We start from the raw sequence: 19,798 nt of genomic DNA on the forward strand, positions 1-19,798 counted from the left end.
GGAGAAGGGACAAAATATCACCGGACCACGCACATCAGTGAAACATTAGCATTGAGAGGGAAACCAAAAGGCATATGCAATCATGACGGCAAAGATCGTGATCCTGGACAGAAAATCCCAGACTCTGGGTTTCCGGTTTTCTAAGACGAGGATTCTCTCCCTATAGAAATGGTCAGAAATTATGGAGGCAAGTCACCCTGTGCCTCCTCACACCCGTGACCACGTGGCTAACTGCACAAGAGGCCACGGCGGTGCAAATTTCGTACCTTAAACTCTGCACTTACTGCTGCAATGAAGCCTGTGTCTTATATTGTCTCTAACGGGGGTCTCTGGACCCAGAGCTCTCCTTTGCTTTTCCAGCCCTCCTGACCAGTCACGGGACAAGGCGAATTAATCCCTTGTGGTCACTAGGGGGCGCTCAGTCACCATGAGATTTGTGCCAGGAAGGCTGCTCATTCCTTGCTCTGGTCCAAAGTGCTTGGAAATAGGAAGCAATCATAAAGAGAAAGAAAAAGGAAGGCGGGAAGGAAGGGAGGAGGGAAAGAAGGGAGGGAGAGAGGAAAGCTTCCTTAACACTGATTTGGAAGAAATTCTTAGGAAATCGGATTTCTACATCCTGGTCAGGCTTCTGCAGTCCTAGTGAAAGCCTTCGATGCACCTGGGAAAAGCCCAGTTCTCGCGCCTGGAATGAATGAGATGATGGAAAGGGAAGGATTTGGGCTTTGCATGCAAGCTCTGTCAAGGGCAAGACCCAGTGTGTGCAGCTGGTGAGCGAATGAAGGCAGACTTCCTGGAAACGGAGCCGCAGCCCCCCAGGCCTGGCACCATTGTCACAGCAGGGCCAGCAGAAGCCAGGCTGTGGGGGGCCCGAGTGGCAACCAGAGCAAACCCTTGAAGAAGGAAAGGCGTGAACGGCAGCCTCCAGACCTACCGTCCTCGAGGGTGGTGGTGATGATTTCCTGAGAAGAAGGTCCTGTCCCGGCCCGGTTGCAGGCCTGCACCACCAGGCCGTACTGGGTGAACTTACTGAGGTTGTCCAGGGTGTAAATCTCACTGTCCCCAGTGGTGTCGATACTGATAATGTTGAACTGGAAGTTGCCCCCGGTGCTGTACTCGCGGTAACCTATTTGGTAGCCACGGATAATCCCATTTTGCAAATGTTTCTTGGGAGCCTAAAGAGGAAAGAAAAAGAAAACACTAAGGAACCCTGCAGGGACAAGAGGGAAGCCAGCGCCCCCCCCCCCCCCCCCCCCCCCCCAGTTTGGGAAAGCGGAAAACAGTCTGAAGGTCATGGTAATAATAGCAGTAGGTGTCCTGGTGGGAGTGGTGTCGGAGTGAAGCAGCGAACCCAGGCTCTTGGCCAGGCCCCTTCCTCCAGAAGTCGGAGACACTGGGCGCCTTCGCCGCGTCTCCGCTGCACCGACCGCCGTCGCGTGGGCATGCTGATCTCCAGACCTTCACCAGGCGGGACCTACTGAGCTCGAGCTGCTCTGCCGGGCTGTCCAAGGCACTGGGGAGCGGAAATGCTTTTGTACAAAGTCCCTGCCCTTGTAGGGACTATGGGAGCTTACACTCCCATAGAATGTTCCAGAATAATCAAGGTGTTTCCAGTAGGAAGCGGCGTGCGAAAGGAGTCCCCCACCGACATGAAGACACACATCATTTTGGAATCCCTTCACGGTGATTTAAACCGGGCAGGGCTGAGGCGATAGTGAGCTACTCTCTGCTAATGACAGAGCGTGTGCTGCCTTGAAGACAGAACATTTTTGCCAATACTGTGGGTTTTTATAAGAAACAAAACTCTTTTCAAGTATGTTATGAGAACAACACAACAGTGATGAAGTAAAGGTTCTGTAAAAATTTCAGGTAGTCAAGAGACATGTGTGTGCATGTGTGAGGGTACTTGTGTGTTTGTATGTGAGTGTGTGTACACATGTGAGTGTGTGAACAAGTGTGCTATGTCTGTGTGTGCATGTGCGAGAGTATATGTGTGCATGTGTGTGTCATGTGTGTGCACACCAGGGCACGTATCTGTCATGTCTATCTGCATCTGTGAGTACATGTGTGTATTGTGTCATGTTTCTGTGTATTGTGAGTACATGCGTGTATGTATGTGAGTGGGTGGGTGGGTGCAAGCATGTATGTGTGTATGTGCTATGTCCGTGTGCATGTGAGTACATATGTTATGTGTGTGATGTCTGTGTGTGCATGTGTTATGTTTATATGTACATACGTGAGTGTGTGGACAAGTGCGTATGTGTGTGATGTCTCTGTACATGTGTGTGAGTTCATGGTGGGTCTGTGTGTGCATGTGTGCAAGTACATGGTGTGTTTGTATGTGAGTGTGTGCAAGTGTGTCTGTGTATTTGTGTTATGTCTGTGTCTGTGTGAATACATGTGTGTATTCATGTGTGTGGTTGCAAGTGTGTACATGCATGTGTGTGAGCCCATTTGTGTGTATGTATGTGTGTGTGTGTTTATATTTAACTAAAAACTGTAGATTTAGATTTGTCAGGACCATGAAAGGTTTTCTCTGTCCCCAAAGTGCTGACAGGCCAGCTGGAGAGAGAGAGTAAACACTTAAGAAACCACAGAGAATCTCAGATGTCTAAGCGCCGGGCACTGGAGGGCGAAGGCCAGTGCACATCCAGAAAGTGACAGACTCAGAGTGGTTTGAAGAGGCCAGCTGTCCCCCAACCCTCGGGGGCTTGGAAGGATGGCCAGGGTCTGGGACTGGAAGGGGAGGAGGTGATGCGTGCTGTATGAATTGCCTAATATGCCCCCTGCCCAGTGGAATTAGATGGCACTAAAATCACATTTTTAATCAAGTTTCCCCATTTTTCGTTTTCTTGGATTGCAACGCCTTTGCTCAACAATGAGACTGACTTCATGCATACACAGAGTTCCAATGGAGATCAAGGAAACATTCCTCTATATCATGATGTTCCTGGTCATGCTGGCACGGTTGGACCCTGACACGAGAGCTCATCCCTTTTTTACAAACAAATCTCTGGGCAATCTTATTTTTCCAGTGATGAGCTATGACTTTCCACTTTGTATGAAATCAGATCTAAAGATTTTAGATTTGAGAATTTGGTTCCACAGAAATTGTCTTACCACAACTGCTGAATTTGCATTTATGTCATTTAATTAATGAATAAAATTATTTCCCTGTAAGAGTCATCTATAAGTCAAATTTAAAACATATACCTTTGCTGATTTCACAGAGTTTTTAAATGTTAAATATGGGACTGGAAGAGATTGTGGTGAAACAAATATAAATGATACATATATTTAAAGATTGGTTTATGCCCATTAAATATTCTTATTTTTCAACTGGTTCCCTGTGTAGGCTGAGGACCTCCTCAGATACGAAGTCGGGAATCACAATATGGTGGTTATGGCATCAGGTCAAGAAGCAAGTGAAGAGATTAGAGACAAATGCCCATCAGAAAATGTTTACTAGAGAGGCAAACAATGTAGCTAAATGTTCCAAAGCAAGGGGATCCGCTTGTTGACTTTCAGTTTCTTGGGTTTAGGATATGGTTGCACAGGTGAAGGAGTTTTTTTATTTTCCCCCTCCTGTAGATGAAAGTATGTTCTAACTAGCCTAATTTATGATGGCATTTTTAAAATATTTTATTTATTTGAGAGAGAAAGAGCATGAGCAATGGGGAGGGGCAGAGGGAGAGGGGGAACCAGGATCCCCACTGAGCAGGGAGCCGGATGTGGGGCTTGATCCCAGGACCCTGAGGTCATGACCTGAGCTAAATGCAGACGCTTAACCCACTGAGCCACCCAGGCACCGTGTGATAGACATTTTGAATCAAAGAAACATTTAACAAATCACATGAAGAGAAAGTGCTGTTTTCATAAATAAAAGCCAAAATTCTAACTATGGCAGGCAAAGTTTATGTTTTATTATTACTTTGTAGGCTGGATGGCCCGATTTCCCCTTGGGGTATATTTACATTAAAGAAGTCCTTGAGAACATATTGAAAACTCAGATCTCTTTTTAAAGGTCCACAAACAGAGGGATCCTGTCCATTCAGTCTAGGAAATTGTAGGGACTGTGGGGCAAGTTCCAAGGTTTACTGAAAGTGACCCTGAGACTTTCTGAGTTGAATGGACAATAAGCTGGTGGGGGCAGGGCGTGGGGAACAGTCTGGCAACGGGCTTCATGTCATCCCAAGACAAATCAATGTATAATATTCTTTACTTTAAAATATGTTTTGGGTGGCACCTGGGTGCTTAGCCGGTTGAGCCTCTGCCTTCAGCTTAGGTCATGATCCCAAGGTCCTGGAATCGAGCTCCACATCGGGCTCTCTGCTCAGTGGGGAGCCTGTTTCGCCCTCTCCCTCTGACCCTCCCCTCTGCTCGTGCTTTCTCTCCTTCCCTCTCTCACATGAATAAATTTTAAAAAAACTTAAAAAAATAAAAATATTTTTAGATGATGTTTTAAACATCCATGCATTGGAGCATGTGTTTACCTGGGATAAAGGTAGGTGTATGTAAGGGAGAAACCCTAATGGGGAAGGCAGTTTTAGAATATAATTCTCTGGCCATTAAATAGCATCAAATTGTGATTGACAAAATGGGTCAAAAATAATTATTTGTTTCATGACACTAAATGAATGAAATTAATGGTGGTTTAGGAAGAAAAGAGAAAGAGGAAATCAGGTAGAGACCTTGAACATACTTTGAATCTGGGTTGCAGATACTGGAAAAGGAAAATTTCCCCAGATACCACTTTGGTCATGTCCCTTTCTCCCCAGATCTCAGCAGTACCCGCAGTGAGATTCAAACCTGGTTGTAGTCTTTCCAGGCTAATGCCCCCTGGATGTTACCTGGTGACCTAGGATTCTCTCTAGTTGTTGGAACAAGCATGGGAATTCCAACTCTCTTGGGTTTTCCCATCTCACGAAAACCCTCATCAGAAACCACTCTTCTTCCTCCTCTATCAAAGCCCAACTCATTCTCCAAAGCCGGCTCAACTTCCGGCTCACCTGCTTCCTTCAACTGCCTCCGTCCAAGGGGTTCTCTCTCCTCTGGCCTCCACCCACATGCACCGATTCGCCTTCAGCTCCGCAAGAACTGATCAATTTCATCCCCTCCCGTGGCCTCTGTTCCATATCGAACGTCAGGTTTCCGAGGACTTGACTGTAAGCTCCAAGTGCCTAAGGATTCTCACAAACATGTTTGAAATCTCATCCACTCCCTTGTCCAAAACAGGGCTTCAGCAGAGCGGACATTCTCGGGAAATGTTACTGTCGACGCAGGAGAGAATGGTTTTGAGCATATGGGAGGTGGAAAGGGATGGTCAGGGATGACGTCATTGCAGGTGTGTAACCGGACTAGGTACAGGACCAACGAGGTTGGTTTGAAGACAGAAGAGATGCTTGGACTCCAGGTCCATGATGAAGCTGTCTGTCAGAGGCCTGGACGAGCCAGTAGAGAAGGGTCGCTCAGGACCACCGTGCAATTGGATCCAGGTTGAAAGCCGGCTTCCCTGTGGTCTCTCAGCATGGCGGCTCATGCATCAGGATGAGGGGGTCCAGCTTCCCTTCCCAGACCCACCAAGGGAGGAAATGAGCATCTGAGGAGCCAACTTGTTTGCACAAAGTCATCCTTTTTCTTTTCCTTATTAAAGCAGGGATCCTGGAGTTCGTTCACTTGTTGGGCCATCTCATGGGTGACATGTTTTTAGATCAAGAATAATTTACGGCAGACCCACAGATTCATAGCAAATCTCACCTGGCAACCCGTCCTCTTACTATGTATTAAAGGAGGACTCTGGACAGTTAGTGAATGGAAAAATTAAAAGGAAAAAGGAAAAAAAGAAGAGACGTCTAGGGCTCACTGCATATTGCAGAAGGCGACCATCCGATGGCATTATTTACAGACGGCTCTGACTGACACGTGTCCTGTTTCTACCTTCCCCCAGCCACTGTGAGTGTGCCACCGTTCTGGAAGGAGCCCTTCTCTCTTCATAGTTGTGCTTCTCATATAAGGTTGATTATTTTTCTGTGTTGACTACTACTCTTCCTTTCATTTACCTTTGGAGCAGGTAACGAGCCTGGGTTCTTCCCATTTGTTCATTTATCTGCCATCTGGGGAACTCTCTCCCCTTTCTAGCCCTGCAATTTTTCTCCTCCTGTAGTCCCCCCTAAACAGCTTCTTCTTTCATCCTTCCAAGTGTCCTTACTCCAGCCTCCGGTCCCCCCCCACCAACCCCCACTTCCTTAAGAAACTGTCTCTGTCCATCTCCATGACAACAGTAGCACGGCGTCAGTGTATCTGTGGTTTGCAAGCGTCTGCATTTTATGTGTCCGTCCAGAGGAGCCTGGGAGCTGCCTGCGGCAGATACAGAGGTCTTTGAAAAGCTAGCGAGCATAGGATGTGCAAATGCTCACAGCATCATCAAGGGTGTGGGTGATTAGAGCAGGCCTCTCTTCTCTAGAAAGCCACCAGCCAGGTCCTCTTCCTGCACGTGTCCCTTCCCTTCCCAGCGCAGGTGAGCGGACTCGGCTCAGTGCTAGGGTTCACCGGCCGACCACCTGGAGCGCGAAAGCCTCTGCTGCAGAGTTCTGCATTCCAAGAACACCGTGTTACTCGGGCATGTTGAGGAACTCATGTGAAAAATGAATTGAACGTTCTCCTTTTAGGTTCTTCCAAATTCACTTGAAATGTAACTTGTCCTCATTTCCCTTTTCTTCCGGGGGCAGTGGACCGTCTTTCTTACCTTCATGTCCTCTTTCCAGTCCCCGCCCCTGTTCCCCAGCATCAATAGAAGCTACTCGGTAAGCTTGCGCGGTGAGTGGATGCATTCGCTGGAGCGGTAGGAACTGGGGCCCATCCTGCACAAGGGGAGACCGGCAAGGGAGCCCATGATGAGAGCAGAGTATGTGCTTGCAGTGCCGAGGGATGGCATGGGGTATCACAGAAGGGAAAGGGGGAGAGGTGCCTTTCCCCACTGTGGCAGAAAGACTCCCAGATTCCCAAAGGGGGCGCACTTCATCTGAGCCTCTAGGAAGACCGACCAGTGCTGAAGAGGGACAGCCTTGCAGGAATGCAACCAGCCTGCCCCTCTGCACCGGGGAGAGAGAACCAGGGCTGGCCCTGGGAGGAACAGCTCCGAGTGACCCTTCGGAAGGGTTCTGTGCTGACTGTGCCGATAGAGATGGCAGGACCTACTCCGCGCAGGTCTGAGAAATTAAGGATGAGTGACACAACGATGAAGGAGGCACAGTATTGAGAAGCCAAGAACTTTGACTTGAAGCTGATCGTCACTGAGTCCTCGTCAGGTCTGGCAGCTGGGGTGGAGGCGGCGGCCAAGTGTGCGCTCGGGCTTGGGAAACACACGTAGAATTTTAGAAACAGGCTCTTACAGTTTTGCGGGATGAAATTGAGGTTAACTGTTGCATCACAGGACTTCATTAGTTTCTCAAGTGTGGGGCGGTTCTCGTTTCGTTCACCCACTCATTCATTCCTTCATTCCTTCATCCAACCCATAAACATGTTGAAGAGCTGCTCTTGCTGGGTCCCTTCCTTTTTCTGAATCGCACTGTTGTCTGCACAGCACACTTTCTGGTAACCATACACAGCATTTCTCACCAGATTTAATGGCTTATCCAGGGGTTTCTGCCGGAGAACTAACAAAGGAAAGCATAGCACATCCGCAGACCGCAACTGGTGTTGGCTCTGAGAGCTGGTCTCCAGAATATCCCACATTGAATGTCAGGGCCTCTAGATGTCCCAATGTTTCTGGGAAACAGAGTTGGCCAGAAGGGTGATGGGTGTCCCAGAGTCTGGGAGTGGAGTCCGTTGAAGAGAATGACAGAGCGGGGAGCTGTCCAGGTTCAGACGAGGGAAAAAGCAGAGAGACAGTGGGAAGGGGCTGCCGGAGACAGGTCCATGGATCACCAAGAGGTGAGGCCAGGGCCCAGCCAGGAAAGAGTGCACACCTAGAGACTCTGAGGCTTTGAGAGACAGATCTCATCTGTGCATCTAGACTTTGCACAGGCAGCGGGGATGCAGAGGGAAAGGGGTTTGGGGTTGGATGCCAGGAGGGAGTGTGTACCAATCTGTGAGCACATGACTGGGACCCCAACTATTCAGCAGCAGCTGAGTGATCTCAAAAAGCTTGGCTCCTCCAGAGAGACCCAACCTGAAGTAGATCCCCTGTAGGTAGTGGGAGCCCCTGAGAATGGCTGGGTGGCTGTGGAGATCTGAGGGGCCCACTTGATCCAGATCTGCTAAACAAGAGAAATGCCAGTATTTTCAAAGATATCAGAGTCTTTGTAAAGGAATGGCCTGCTTCAACCATAGGAAGAATTACTACTGTCCTAGTCTTTTTAACTTCTGCTTGAGTACGTTCTGTCCAGAAGGACCACAGAAGATCCGCAGTTCAGAAGGAGACGCTGAATGGAAGGAAGGCTCTGACTTCACTCCTGGGAAGAGTCCGCTGGTCCTTCAGCTCTCTGCTGGGAGAGCCACGTAACAGGAAGCTATTCGTGACGTATTCCAGCGGCCCATGTCTGTCTCCCAGGTGTAGTAGTTGTGTTCAGTATGGCATGGCTGACAAACAATGGTTCTGCGGCCATATTTGGCCGTTCTTCTATATGGCCCTTAGCTAAGAACGCATATACTTTTTATGTATTGATATGGCTGCAGAATTCGAAGGAGGAAGAGTATTTCATGACACATGAAGATTACATGCACTCAAATGTCAGTTGCCTGAGTAAGTTTTACTGGCTGTCTGCCTCTGTGCTATAGTCGGTAGAGCTAGGAGTTAAGGCAGAGACTCTGGAGCTCACAAGGCTGGAGATCTTTGCTCTCTGGCCCATGACAGAAAGTTTGCAGACCCCTGGGGGACTCAGTGTGTGGACTGAATCAGCGTGCAGGTTGGGGGGTAGAATTCACGGGGTGGGCTGGGATTGGAGGTGGGGTGAGGGTGGGAGGAGAGGCACCTTCATGAGAGGAAGGTTGGAGAGAGGCCAAGGCTTAGGGTGAGGGCTTGATGGAGTCAGGCCCCTTTCTTGCCGGGATGGAGAAGTCCTGACCCATGTTCTGTCAGAAGAAGACCAGCAATGTCTGCATCAACAGCAGACTTTTGGTCATGGATTTAATATCTACCATGGACACTTTATGTCATGATTGAAACACAGAGGGGCATTGCTTCCATAGAACTACCTACCTTTGTCTCTTATCTGTGCTTGGGTGATGAGAAGCATTAACCTCAACTGAAGGAATTTCAGGCATGAGCACTCTTAAATGGTTAATGGAGGAGAAGAGCATGGAGAAAGTGTTCAGTAGGATCATCTCTCCTGTCAGGAGCATGCTATCCTGGGTGTGGGATTCCCCCAGGGACCACTCTGGTTCCCAGATGGGGGATGCACCTGACATGTGCCCAAATGCAGAGACAGCCCCAGGTCCTGTACAGAGCCTCCAGGAGTGACACTGCCCATTCTCTGACTCATCCCTTACTTTCTTGGGAATTCTGACCTCCACAAGTCAATCAGAATACACCTGAGTTCTTCTGTTTAGATAAAAACAGGGCTTATTTCCAACTTTAGATTGTAACTTTCAGAAAAAAAACAGAAATGATAATATATCTTTAAAATATATATTATTTCCTGTATTTCATTTCCTTCATTTCCTGTATTTCTATGATTACTCAAAGCATATAGCAGTTTTTACATCTCACGTTAAACTTTTCAAAAGAATGTGCTAATGGGAGGAATCGATCACAAGAGTTACAAGACCGTAAAACTAGTTCTCAAAGATTTTAATACAAAGAGGAGGTGTCTTTTAAAATATTGCCTTGAGATACAGTTAGTTGGGTACATCTTAGTGCATTAGGTTAAATGTATTTGTACTGGCGAAATGAATCTGAAAGCATACGTTGTGTTTTCCTGTTCTGTTGCGTGTTACCATGAAAATAGAGTGTGGAGACTGGACGCAGGGAATCTCCTGCAACCGTTGGCTCACAGCTGTCCTGGCCAGAGTTCTTCCTGAAATAGACCACAGGGAACTTTGTCCAGCCTGGTTTTAAATCATGGAAGGAACATCAGATTTCTTCATTTGCCTTAGGAGACATGTCCATGACCTAACAGGTGTCATCTGAATTCTTGGTTGTGCATGCTTTCGATTATTCCTTTGATTTTTCCTCCTAACATCTGTGTTCATTTACTAACATATCTACTTTATTTGATTTTTCTTTTTTTTTTTTTTTTTGAATCTTCTCTTTATTTATTTGGCTGCCAATTACATTGGCTGCTTCTAATCCAGAAGTATCATTATTTAACATAAAATCCTAGTCCTAGAAAAACAGATATTGCACAAAACTTAAAACTCTGCATCCTTATTCTAAGTAGGATGAGTGTCCAGGCCATTCTTTTGACAGTCAAAGCAGCATTCTGCTTTCCCCAGTAGCTGTACCTTGACATATGTGTTTCGTTTTAAAAATAAAAAAATAAAAAATGTGTTCAGTAAAAGTTTTTGTCACCACTGCATCAACTTTGTGGATTAGAAATTGGCTGCTATCCATGCAACATTAACAACACTGAATTCTGGGTGAAAGCAAAATATTTAAGAAGCTATTCCTATGCTCTTACACATTTTTTTTTTTTTTTCCTACTAAGGACAGCAGGGAAAAGTTAAGTACCATGAGAAATTGAATTTCCACAAAGTTGATGCAGTTGTAACAAAAACTTTTACCGAACACTTTTTTTTTTTTAAAGAAAGTACTTTTTTTTTAACTTAATTTTATTTTTTCAGTGTTCCAAGATTCATTGTTTATGCATCACACCCCGTGCTCCATGCAATACATGTCCTCCTTAATACCCACCACCAGGCTCACCCAACCTCCTACCCGCCTCCCCTCCCAAACCCTCAGTTTATTTCTCAGAGTCCACAGTATCTCATGGTTTGTCTCCTGCCTCCTAAGATGTGGTATATATACACAATGGAATACTATGCAGCCATCAAAAGAAATGAAATCTTGCCATTTGCGACAACATGGATGGAACTAGAGTGTATCATGCTTAGCGAAATAAGTCAAGCAGAGAAAGACAACTATCATATGATCTCCCTGATATGAGGAAGTGGTGATGCAACATGGGGGCTTAAGTGGGTAGGAGAAGAATCAATGAAACAAGATGGGATTGGGAGGGAGACAAACCATAAGTGACTCTTAATCTCACAAAACAAACTGAGGGTTGCTGGGGGGAGGGGGGTTGGGAGAAGGGGGTGGGATTATGGACATTGGGGAGGGTATGTGCTTTGGTGAGTGCTGATTCACAGACCTGTACCCCTGGGGATAAAAATATATGTTTATAAAAAAAAAATTATTTGATTTTTCTGATGAGAAATGTGTTATTAGCAACATGGCTTAATGAGTGCTCTCTAGGAAAACGAGGCACACAAAACAATGTATATTCATTTACTCACTCGCTTGATGGGTGCCAATCAGCGCATTTATAATACTTAGTTCCATATTCACTGTAACTTGAATTCTGATTTATTCTGTTAAAAGTAGAGTCAGTGTTTTATGAGAACCAGTAAAACTATACCCGAGACGGTCTTATGAATATTTTTCTTAAAATCATTACCCATCCAGCAATTATTAGGTCATTTAAGATAAGCTTGTTTGTTTGTTTGTTTATTTCTTTATTTATTCAGGCAAATTTCAAAAGATTGACATTTACTGGGATGTACTGTCAGCAGAAAAGGCTGTGCTATCCAGAGCCACTAGGGGGCCGGCGTCCAGGGAGGACACGAAAACCAAGTCTGCCCTTTGAGGGCCGTCCCTCAGGTTCCAAGTGCCCTCATCTCCTTCATCCTCCCTGTGATCAAGTAACGGAACTAGTGTAAGTGCTCTGAGCTTCAGCAAAGACAAAGTAACTTGCTTGAGGCTATTAGGTATGGAAGTGGGAGTAATATCTAATTTTCCTGAAGTCTAATCCAGTACTTTTTATATCATATCATATCATATCATATCATATCATATCATATCATCATATTATATTCTTATTATATGCAATTTACTTATTGTAGGTGGACTTAACTTATGTTAATCCTACTCTATGTCCAGTGATTTTTTTGTACATAGTCTTCAATCCCTGTAAGACTTCATACCTAAAATTATGCACAGTGTACTTAATAGACAGTAATTTTCAATATTATTCAACCATGAGCAATTTTTAGTGGGATGTCCCAACTTTAGGACCTAATTCACTTACAAAATGTGATGTTGACGTATCAGACAAAGAAGACCTATGACTGGTCATCAATTCATGTCCAGAATGCTCTTTTAGTTATGACCTCATGATTCGTATGCACTACTCATATTTGCATCTTAGACGATAGGTTCTCTATCAAGGCAAAAATACCGTCCTTGCCTCCTGACTCACTGTACCCTAGCAGTTTATAATGTAACAGCTCTGAAAGAGAACAGCGCAAGTGCCTGCTCTCAGATGCCTTGCCTTGTCAGGGTCATCCAGGCTCAGTGTGAAGCATTCAGAATAAACCATCTGAAAGGACTGCCAGCTGATGAATGGAGATGGCCTTGGTCCTAGTTCTTAATCCAAGCCCAATTTGTGTGCTATCAGGGTCATTTAGCTGAAGAGGTACACGGGAATGGGCCTCCTTATACTGAGTCTGAGCCAACCTCTCCAGCATGCCTGGTGTCAGACCTGGACCCACGCTCCCGGCAGCTGAGCAGCCTTTGGAAATGTGGCCAGCATTTTTTTCGCTACACCTGGGGGTTGGGAACCAGGAGAATTGCCTGCTTAGGTTGGGAGGCCAGCCGGGACCCTTTGGGCAGCCTGGCTTGAGGCTCTTCTCTGGAGCAGAGAACTGGGGTCACTGGTGAAGGCCAATCCCATGCCTAAACCAGGAAGGCTAATCCAAGGGATCAATGGGGAGAGATGCCAAATACATGCCAAGTGAGGCAAATGAGCAATGAGTGGTTTTATTAAAGGGATTTGTATATTTTACACATGCACACAAATAGTAAGATGTGCATATAGTCTAAGGGTTTCCAAAAGAAAAGGTAGCCCCTATCGATACAAATATTTTAACATGAATGTATACAATGGGAATGTCTCATGTATTATTTGACAAATATTTAAATATACTCCTACTGGGGATCTAGTGGACAAACAAAAACAAAACAAACAAAGTAAAATACACCCTCTACCTTCACAGAGCTAGTCAGCTGTGAGAAGTTGAGAGAGAAGACTCACAGGGTATGCAGACAACCGAAAGATTCTGAAATCAGTTTGGATTTTCCTCCTCTTGTTAGAGGGGGAAGAGGCTGACTCGCTAATATGAGAAGGGCTGACAGTTCCTTAAATATTTGTAAGGCATGTTGGTCATTGGGATTTTTAATAAAGCTGCTATAAATCCAACTCTAGAACAAATTGATGAAGAAATGTAAATTTTGTAATTTTTCATACCCTGAGGATTAAAGTGAGAGTTAAGGAATGAAGTAAAATTAATTTCAAGGCAACCCTTTTGAATGTCAGTGGATGTTAGGAAAAGGGGTGTTGACTTACTACTGCACATATGCTAGGCTAAGTTTACATTTGGAAAGAAAGAGGGATAAGGTTGAAATTACGTTTTTCTTATTTTCTGTAATATTAAGGTTGAGTAAAATTTATAACATGAAGTTGGAAGGAACAGGACAAGAAACTAATATTTGTAGAAACTTACTATGCACAAGACACCATCTTGGCAGCCTGTATACCTTAGCTTATCAGTTGCTTAGAAACCAGTTGGAAAACGTTGGTGAGGGTCCTCGACCTGACAGTCCCAAGCCCTCAGATTTTGGGCAAATCCCTTCTAGGTCAGGAGTTTGTATGAAGCCCGACATACCCAGTGCACAGATCTAACGGTCTAATGCACGCAAAGTTGAGCACAAAGCCTGGCTAACAGCAAATGCTCGGAAAGACTGGTTTCCCAGGGACCCCAGCCAGGAAATCGCATTCTAGAAGACAGTCCTTTCCCAACATGGCGTGCCATTTCCTGGGTAGAGGGATTTAGATGCCGGAGTCAAGTGGAGGCTGCAGCTTATTAAACCATTATGATGAAGGTCACTGGCAATCAGGCGGTTCTGTTTTTAAAAGACAAGCTAAGCCATTTTCCCATTGTAAGAGCTCATCTGGGAAACATAACATATTGCAATGATGCCTCACTTAGTTGGAATTACTGGGGATTGTGCAGATGTGGTGTTTTAGTTAAAAGTATTACTGAAATTTAATTAAATCCCTAAATACGAGATGTTCAAATTTTATGGAAATCAGGTAATCTCTTCTGCAACATTGTTCATTCTAAATGAAATTCAGCCAAAGGGTTGGATACAGAGGGGCAAGAAAGTGGCAAAATTATTCTAAGATGTTGTCCTGAGTTGTCAGTCTGGACAACCATTTTTAGTACTGTAACATTTAAACAATTGAAATATTCATATTTTTGGAATAGCATATGGCTCTGAAAAGACTTCTCATTCAAAACAAAAGAAAATATTTACATCAAGAGGAAAAAAATCTCTACCTTACATTGCATCCTCTGGAGAAATGTTTTGAGATCCTTGTAAGAGTTAAATATTTCAGATACTTAAGATTTTATGCTATGAACACATACAGATAGCAGGCAATCAAACTGCCCTTCATTTGCGATAAAATGGGACTGGTTGCTTCTGAGACTGACCAGAAGAGAAGGTGACAGGCACTGTCAAAAGAGACTTATTCTGTCAGTATTTCGACACTTAGGGAGGTAGACTAGAACCATAATTTTCTGAAAAGCCAAAAAATTCTCCTTGAGGTTTACGATTTTGAGGTACTTAATTAAATATATTATCAATAATCAGTAGCTTTAAATATTCTGACTTTTTAAAAAGACTTTATTTATTTATTTGACAGAAAGACATCACAAGTAGGCAGAGAAGCAGGCGGGGGGTGTGGGGAGCAGGCTCCCTGCTGAGCAGAGAGCCCGATGCGGGGCTCGATTCAGGACCCTGAGATCATGACCTGAGCCGAAGGCAGAGGCTTTAACCCACTGAGCCACCTAGGCGCCCCTTTTTCTGATTTTTTAAAGATTTTATTTATTTCTTTGTTTCAGAGGAGGGGTGTGGAGCTGTGGGAAAGGGGCAAGCGGACTCCAAGCTGAGCTCCAAGTCCGCCGGGGAGCTGGACCCCGCGACCCTGAGACTGTGACCTGAGCTGAAATCAAGAGTCAGGTGCTGAACTGACTGAGCCAGCCAGGTGCCCCCATATTCTCTCTGATTCTGAATAACCCCAGCAAAAACGGCAAGAAACTGCATTTGCTTATGCAAACTCTTCTGTTTTTCAAAGGGGAGGAACAAGAGCTAGAAAATGAATCTTTATCATCATTTACTTCCTTTTTAGTTATTTGGAACCACTTATGCTATCTCTCGAGTTCCTGTCAAGGCACTGATCAGGGTTTTTATTTAACTCCAAATACTTAAAATTATTAAAAGCCCGATTTAATAGGGCACGGGTTCTTGGACATCTTCCTGAAGGCTGACATTTGATGTGGTGTGCAGAGGGCCATTTCCTCTGACACTTATCACGGATTTTTTGAACCATTACTGTCATGTATTTTTTCAGTAAATTACAGGAGAAGCCCATCGGCAAAGTGGTGGGTCCCTGGGCTCCACGGAGCGGGATGGCAGTCTTGGGCACCCACCGCGGGGGGCTCAGGGAACTTCATGGCAGCGTGAATTAGACCCCACGATAGTATAGGCTGGAGCTTGGAGCTCCTCCCAGCTGGGGCCATTCTCCGTGGCAGTTCCTGAAAGACGGAATGCTTGGGAGGCTGCTGTGATTGGAACACTAGGGCCGTGGACTCCTTCATTCTCAACTCACAGTTGTCCTCACCCAGTCATTTGTTCCCTCTCTCATTCATTCATGCAAGCATGCCACCCACTGGGGACCAGAGGTGAACGAGGTCCTCCTTGACCTTAAACAGCTCTCTGAACCACAGAGGAGGTCCAGGCATGTGGAAGGTAGAACCTATGGGACGGGGCCTCACTGAGCTGTCAACAAGAGTGAGGGTCACACGGGGGCTCAGACAGTTCCTTCCAGAGTCATGTAGGTCTTGATGGGGTGTGGGGGGGTGAGAAACAGTGTCATCGGTGACAGCGAAGGAGGAGGGAGAAGCCAGCTGTGGGCACGTGGATGGCCTGTTGGAACAGGGGCAAGGTGGGGAGGGACACCTGCAGCCAATGCTGAATGGCCTCTTGAGTCCAGTGGGTCTTGGTCTACATTCAGTGGGTCATGGGGAACCTTCACCAGGCTTGAAATTTTAAAAGCTTGGACCTTTTCCGTGGTCAAAGACATGGCTAAAATAAAAAGGGGAAGTTGTGCTGTTTATTTGGTTCAGTGGGAGGGATATGTCACAGAAGGGCTGCTTATACTATAATTAAACAACCAGGATCTAGCTCCAGTATTCAAGGCTGCCAGAGTGCCTGGGACCCGTCAGAGGTCAAGAGTCTAAAATGGCTGTTTTCCCGCCAAAGCCATGGCACCATTCTCCCTCTGTCTCCTCTCTCCCGAGTGCAGCTTTCACTTCTGTCCGTCGTCCCGCGACCCTGAGTGAGCGCCCAGCGTGCTGCCTCCTGACCGTGGTGTTGCTGTCCTGTCCACTGGGGCGCGGCTCCCTCTCTGGGTTAATGTGATGTTTCCTTCTCCCCTTACTTCCTTCTGTCTTTCCCTCTCTGGTCAGTTTCCTTACACAAAATGCAAGTCTTTGGTGTTTACACCATAAAATCTAGGCATATTTCATGCAGGAAAATGTCCTTTACTTTACTTTACTTTACTTTACTTTGGATTGTAGATAAAAGCATCCAGTCCAGTTGAACCAGGGATGCAACCAGGCCGATGTGCAATGACAAGCCAGAGAATGGGGGGTCCTTACCTGGTTCAGTCTCCTAAGTCTCTCAGACACCTGTCCGCGCTGACAGGCCCCACAATACCCGCCCACAGCTCCGAGAGAAACCGCTGCTCCATGAACCGTGCATTGCCACTGGCTCATGATCTAGCGGGAGCAGGGCTTTCTTTCCATACGACATTAAGAAGAAATACTTTAACAGCGATTTACTGACTTTAGCTTTCTTTCTCTTCTGGAGACAGAAAAGACACCATGCCTGGAAAGTCTTGAAAGTTTCCATTTTTAGGTGCATGAGCTCTGCGGACAGACACCTTTCTCAGGCAGGACCCAGAAATCTTGAGGGGCCACAGGAGTAGCTGGCCTTCCTCACTGGCGACGTGTGAGACTGAGCAGAGCCAGGGATGAGGCCTCACAGAGCCGTTAACTGAGGCAGAGTGAGTCAGCATTCCGTCTGCAGAGTGGCCAGGATGGGTCCAGGGTTATGGCTCGCTGAGGGCCTTTCACTGTCTGTTGTGTGATGCTCGAGCTGGCGGATATGCTCACAGACACGCCAGCACTTCCCACGCGCTCGGCCTGTGCTGTCTGTGCGGCCAAACACTCCGGCCTGCTGTCCTCCGGAGCCAACCACCGGCTGGGGTATAAGGGCTCGCACAAAGGGGCTGTGGCATCGGCACTGAAGATGGTGGCTACCCCGACAACGAGGAGTTTTTTTGTTACAGAGGCAGCTCCCTTTACAAAATGGCTGGCACCAGAAGGAAAACACCAACAACAGGGGTGATGTGCTAGGCCTTTATGGTTTTAGGGGCGAGCCCCTCGAGGACCCCATTTGGGTGTTGGCTTCTTCTCTGAGTGAGGACGCGGGGAAAGGGGAGAGCAGAGGAAGGGGACCTCAGAACTGGAAGAGCCAGTGCGGCTCACACAAGTGGGGACCCAACAAGAACATTCTAAGTAGAGTCCACAGTCACCGTCGGCAGGAGCCCATCCAGGGATGAGTAATTCCCAAGACAGCTTTCCCTGCTGGGTGAGTGACTTCAAGATCCCCGGGACCTCACATGCCGCCTGTGACCAGCATGCTCCAACACGTAACCAACGCTTCCTTCACCAACGCCTTTCACAGTTTTTCAATGCTGTGAAAAACATGGCGGCCGTACCGGGCGTAACCATGCTGCCTGTGTAGTTGTTTGCTCTGTCGCTCAGGCGTCTATCCCAGTGACCAGCCACAAGCCCTCGGCTGACCAGTGGCCAGCCCACATCTGCAGCCACATGTGGGCACCACTGCCTTGGATGGCAGCTGGCTCCACAGGCCACCACGCTGAGGAGGAAGGGAAGGGCATTCTCGAGGACGTTGTTCGCTGGTGGCACAGTGAGGGTGACAGTCTTTTCTGCCAGTTCCGTGGGCTATCTGCCATGCTCGGATCTGCCACTTTGGAAAAGCACTTAGGAAAAAGCTTCCCCTGGACCAAAGCTAGGTGTGCCAAGCACATGCCCTCCCCTACTTGTGCAGCAACCAGCTCTTGGGACCCCATCAGATTCAAAGAACGAAAACAAGACATGCCAACTCTGCTCTCTCTGCAAACAGAATTGGCTGTAAAAGTATTCAGAATGTGGATACATATACTGGACATCAAGAAAAGAGCTTTTAATCTAACGTGGCAAAACCAAAGTTTCACACAATGTCACTGTCTTGGCATCCTAACACAGCATGTACGTGAGGTGCTCACCCCGCAAACACCGTGCAGGAATACAAGGGTTGGCTCAGTTTACCTTCCAGGTGACCCTGATGCTCTGCGATGACAGGGGCTCCAGGTGCACCTCCTGAGGCGGGCCGTCGGGAGCTGTAAAGACCAGAACCCACAGGTTAGAGCCCAGTTCTAGACAGGCTGGTAGCTACACAACACGCCGGCCCAGGAGACAGGCCCCCGCAGCACAGAGAAGTGTGTTTGCAGCTTTAGTGAGCAGACCAATCTGGCCAAGTTGTTGGTACTGAATTCACCCTGTGCGTCCTGGCTCCCACGAGAAATGAACCTTGAGGACCTGCCCTTGCATTCTTCCTCACCACACCTTTGACAACGTGATTAATCTACTCAAGTCGGAGCAAGTTCCCAGGTAAGACAGGAAGGTGTAAGACAACATGGCTTTTATGAAACCCTGCGGTGCCTATCAAAGACCCTTCTTTTTCCCTTGGAACTCAGGTTTAGGGACAATGGCATTGGGGTCATGGGGGGAAAAAAATCAGGATTCTTCTGCTTTTGAGTCCCTTTGATGGCTTTGGGTTTTCACCCTTTGTGCTTGAAAACTCTCATGAACCAGGAGTGGTAGCCTCAGAAAGCAGAAGCAGAGTTAAAGAGTCAAAGCATGCAACTCACACCACCCTATTTCCAAGACTTGTAGGATTCCAATTACCTGCCGATTCCAGTCAGTCACTGGGTATCAGAAACATGCGAGCACCAGGCACACAGTGTAGTACTAAGAGGCAGAACACGTTTTAGTCCACCGAGAGCTCACGTGTTACCAGAACAGCAGAATGCATGCACTGTGAGAGAGAAGAGTCTGCCAGCCTACAGCACGGAGGACACTGAAGCATCTTCCAAGAAGCAGAAGCAAGAGGGAACTCGGGACTTGGAGGGAGAGACTCCCTTTGGGGTCCTGTGGGATGGACGGTCCTGCTATCCCTGCTGAGCTGCGCAAGGGCCGTTTCTGTGGATGTGGAGATGCCCCTTTGCAGAAGAGGGAGGAGCACAGGGCAGATGAGAAAGTGGCAGTACTGATTGTGAGCTGGTTTGAAGGGTCTGGAAATCAGTGGAAGGGTAAAGGTAAAGGTCAGATTAGGGGAGAGGCAAGGTCAAGGGAAACATGATCTTTGTTCAGGAGAAGAAGTTTCGAGTAA

The 19,798-nt window shown here is 46.7% G+C and overlaps 1 protein-coding gene across 2 annotated transcripts in view; it reads right to left on the bottom strand.

Moving 5' to 3' along the window:
- DSCAM (DS cell adhesion molecule) overlaps positions 1–19,798 on the bottom strand; it is a 766,451-nt gene that overhangs the window by 99,919 nt on the left and 646,734 nt on the right. For both annotated transcript variants that reach the window (XM_032355377.1, XM_032355385.1), the window contains 2 exons: positions 18,676–18,746; positions 932–1,172 (listed from right to left, as the gene is read on the bottom strand). In XM_032355377.1, coding sequence (XP_032211268.1) covers positions 932–1,172; positions 18,676–18,746 — 312 coding nt within the window. The remainder of the gene's footprint in view (positions 1–931; positions 1,173–18,675; positions 18,747–19,798) is intronic.

This window comes from Mustela erminea, chromosome 1, assembly GCF_009829155.1.
Source record: "Mustela erminea isolate mMusErm1 chromosome 1, mMusErm1.Pri, whole genome shotgun sequence".
NCBI lineage: Eukaryota > Metazoa > Chordata > Mammalia > Carnivora > Mustelidae > Mustela > Mustela erminea.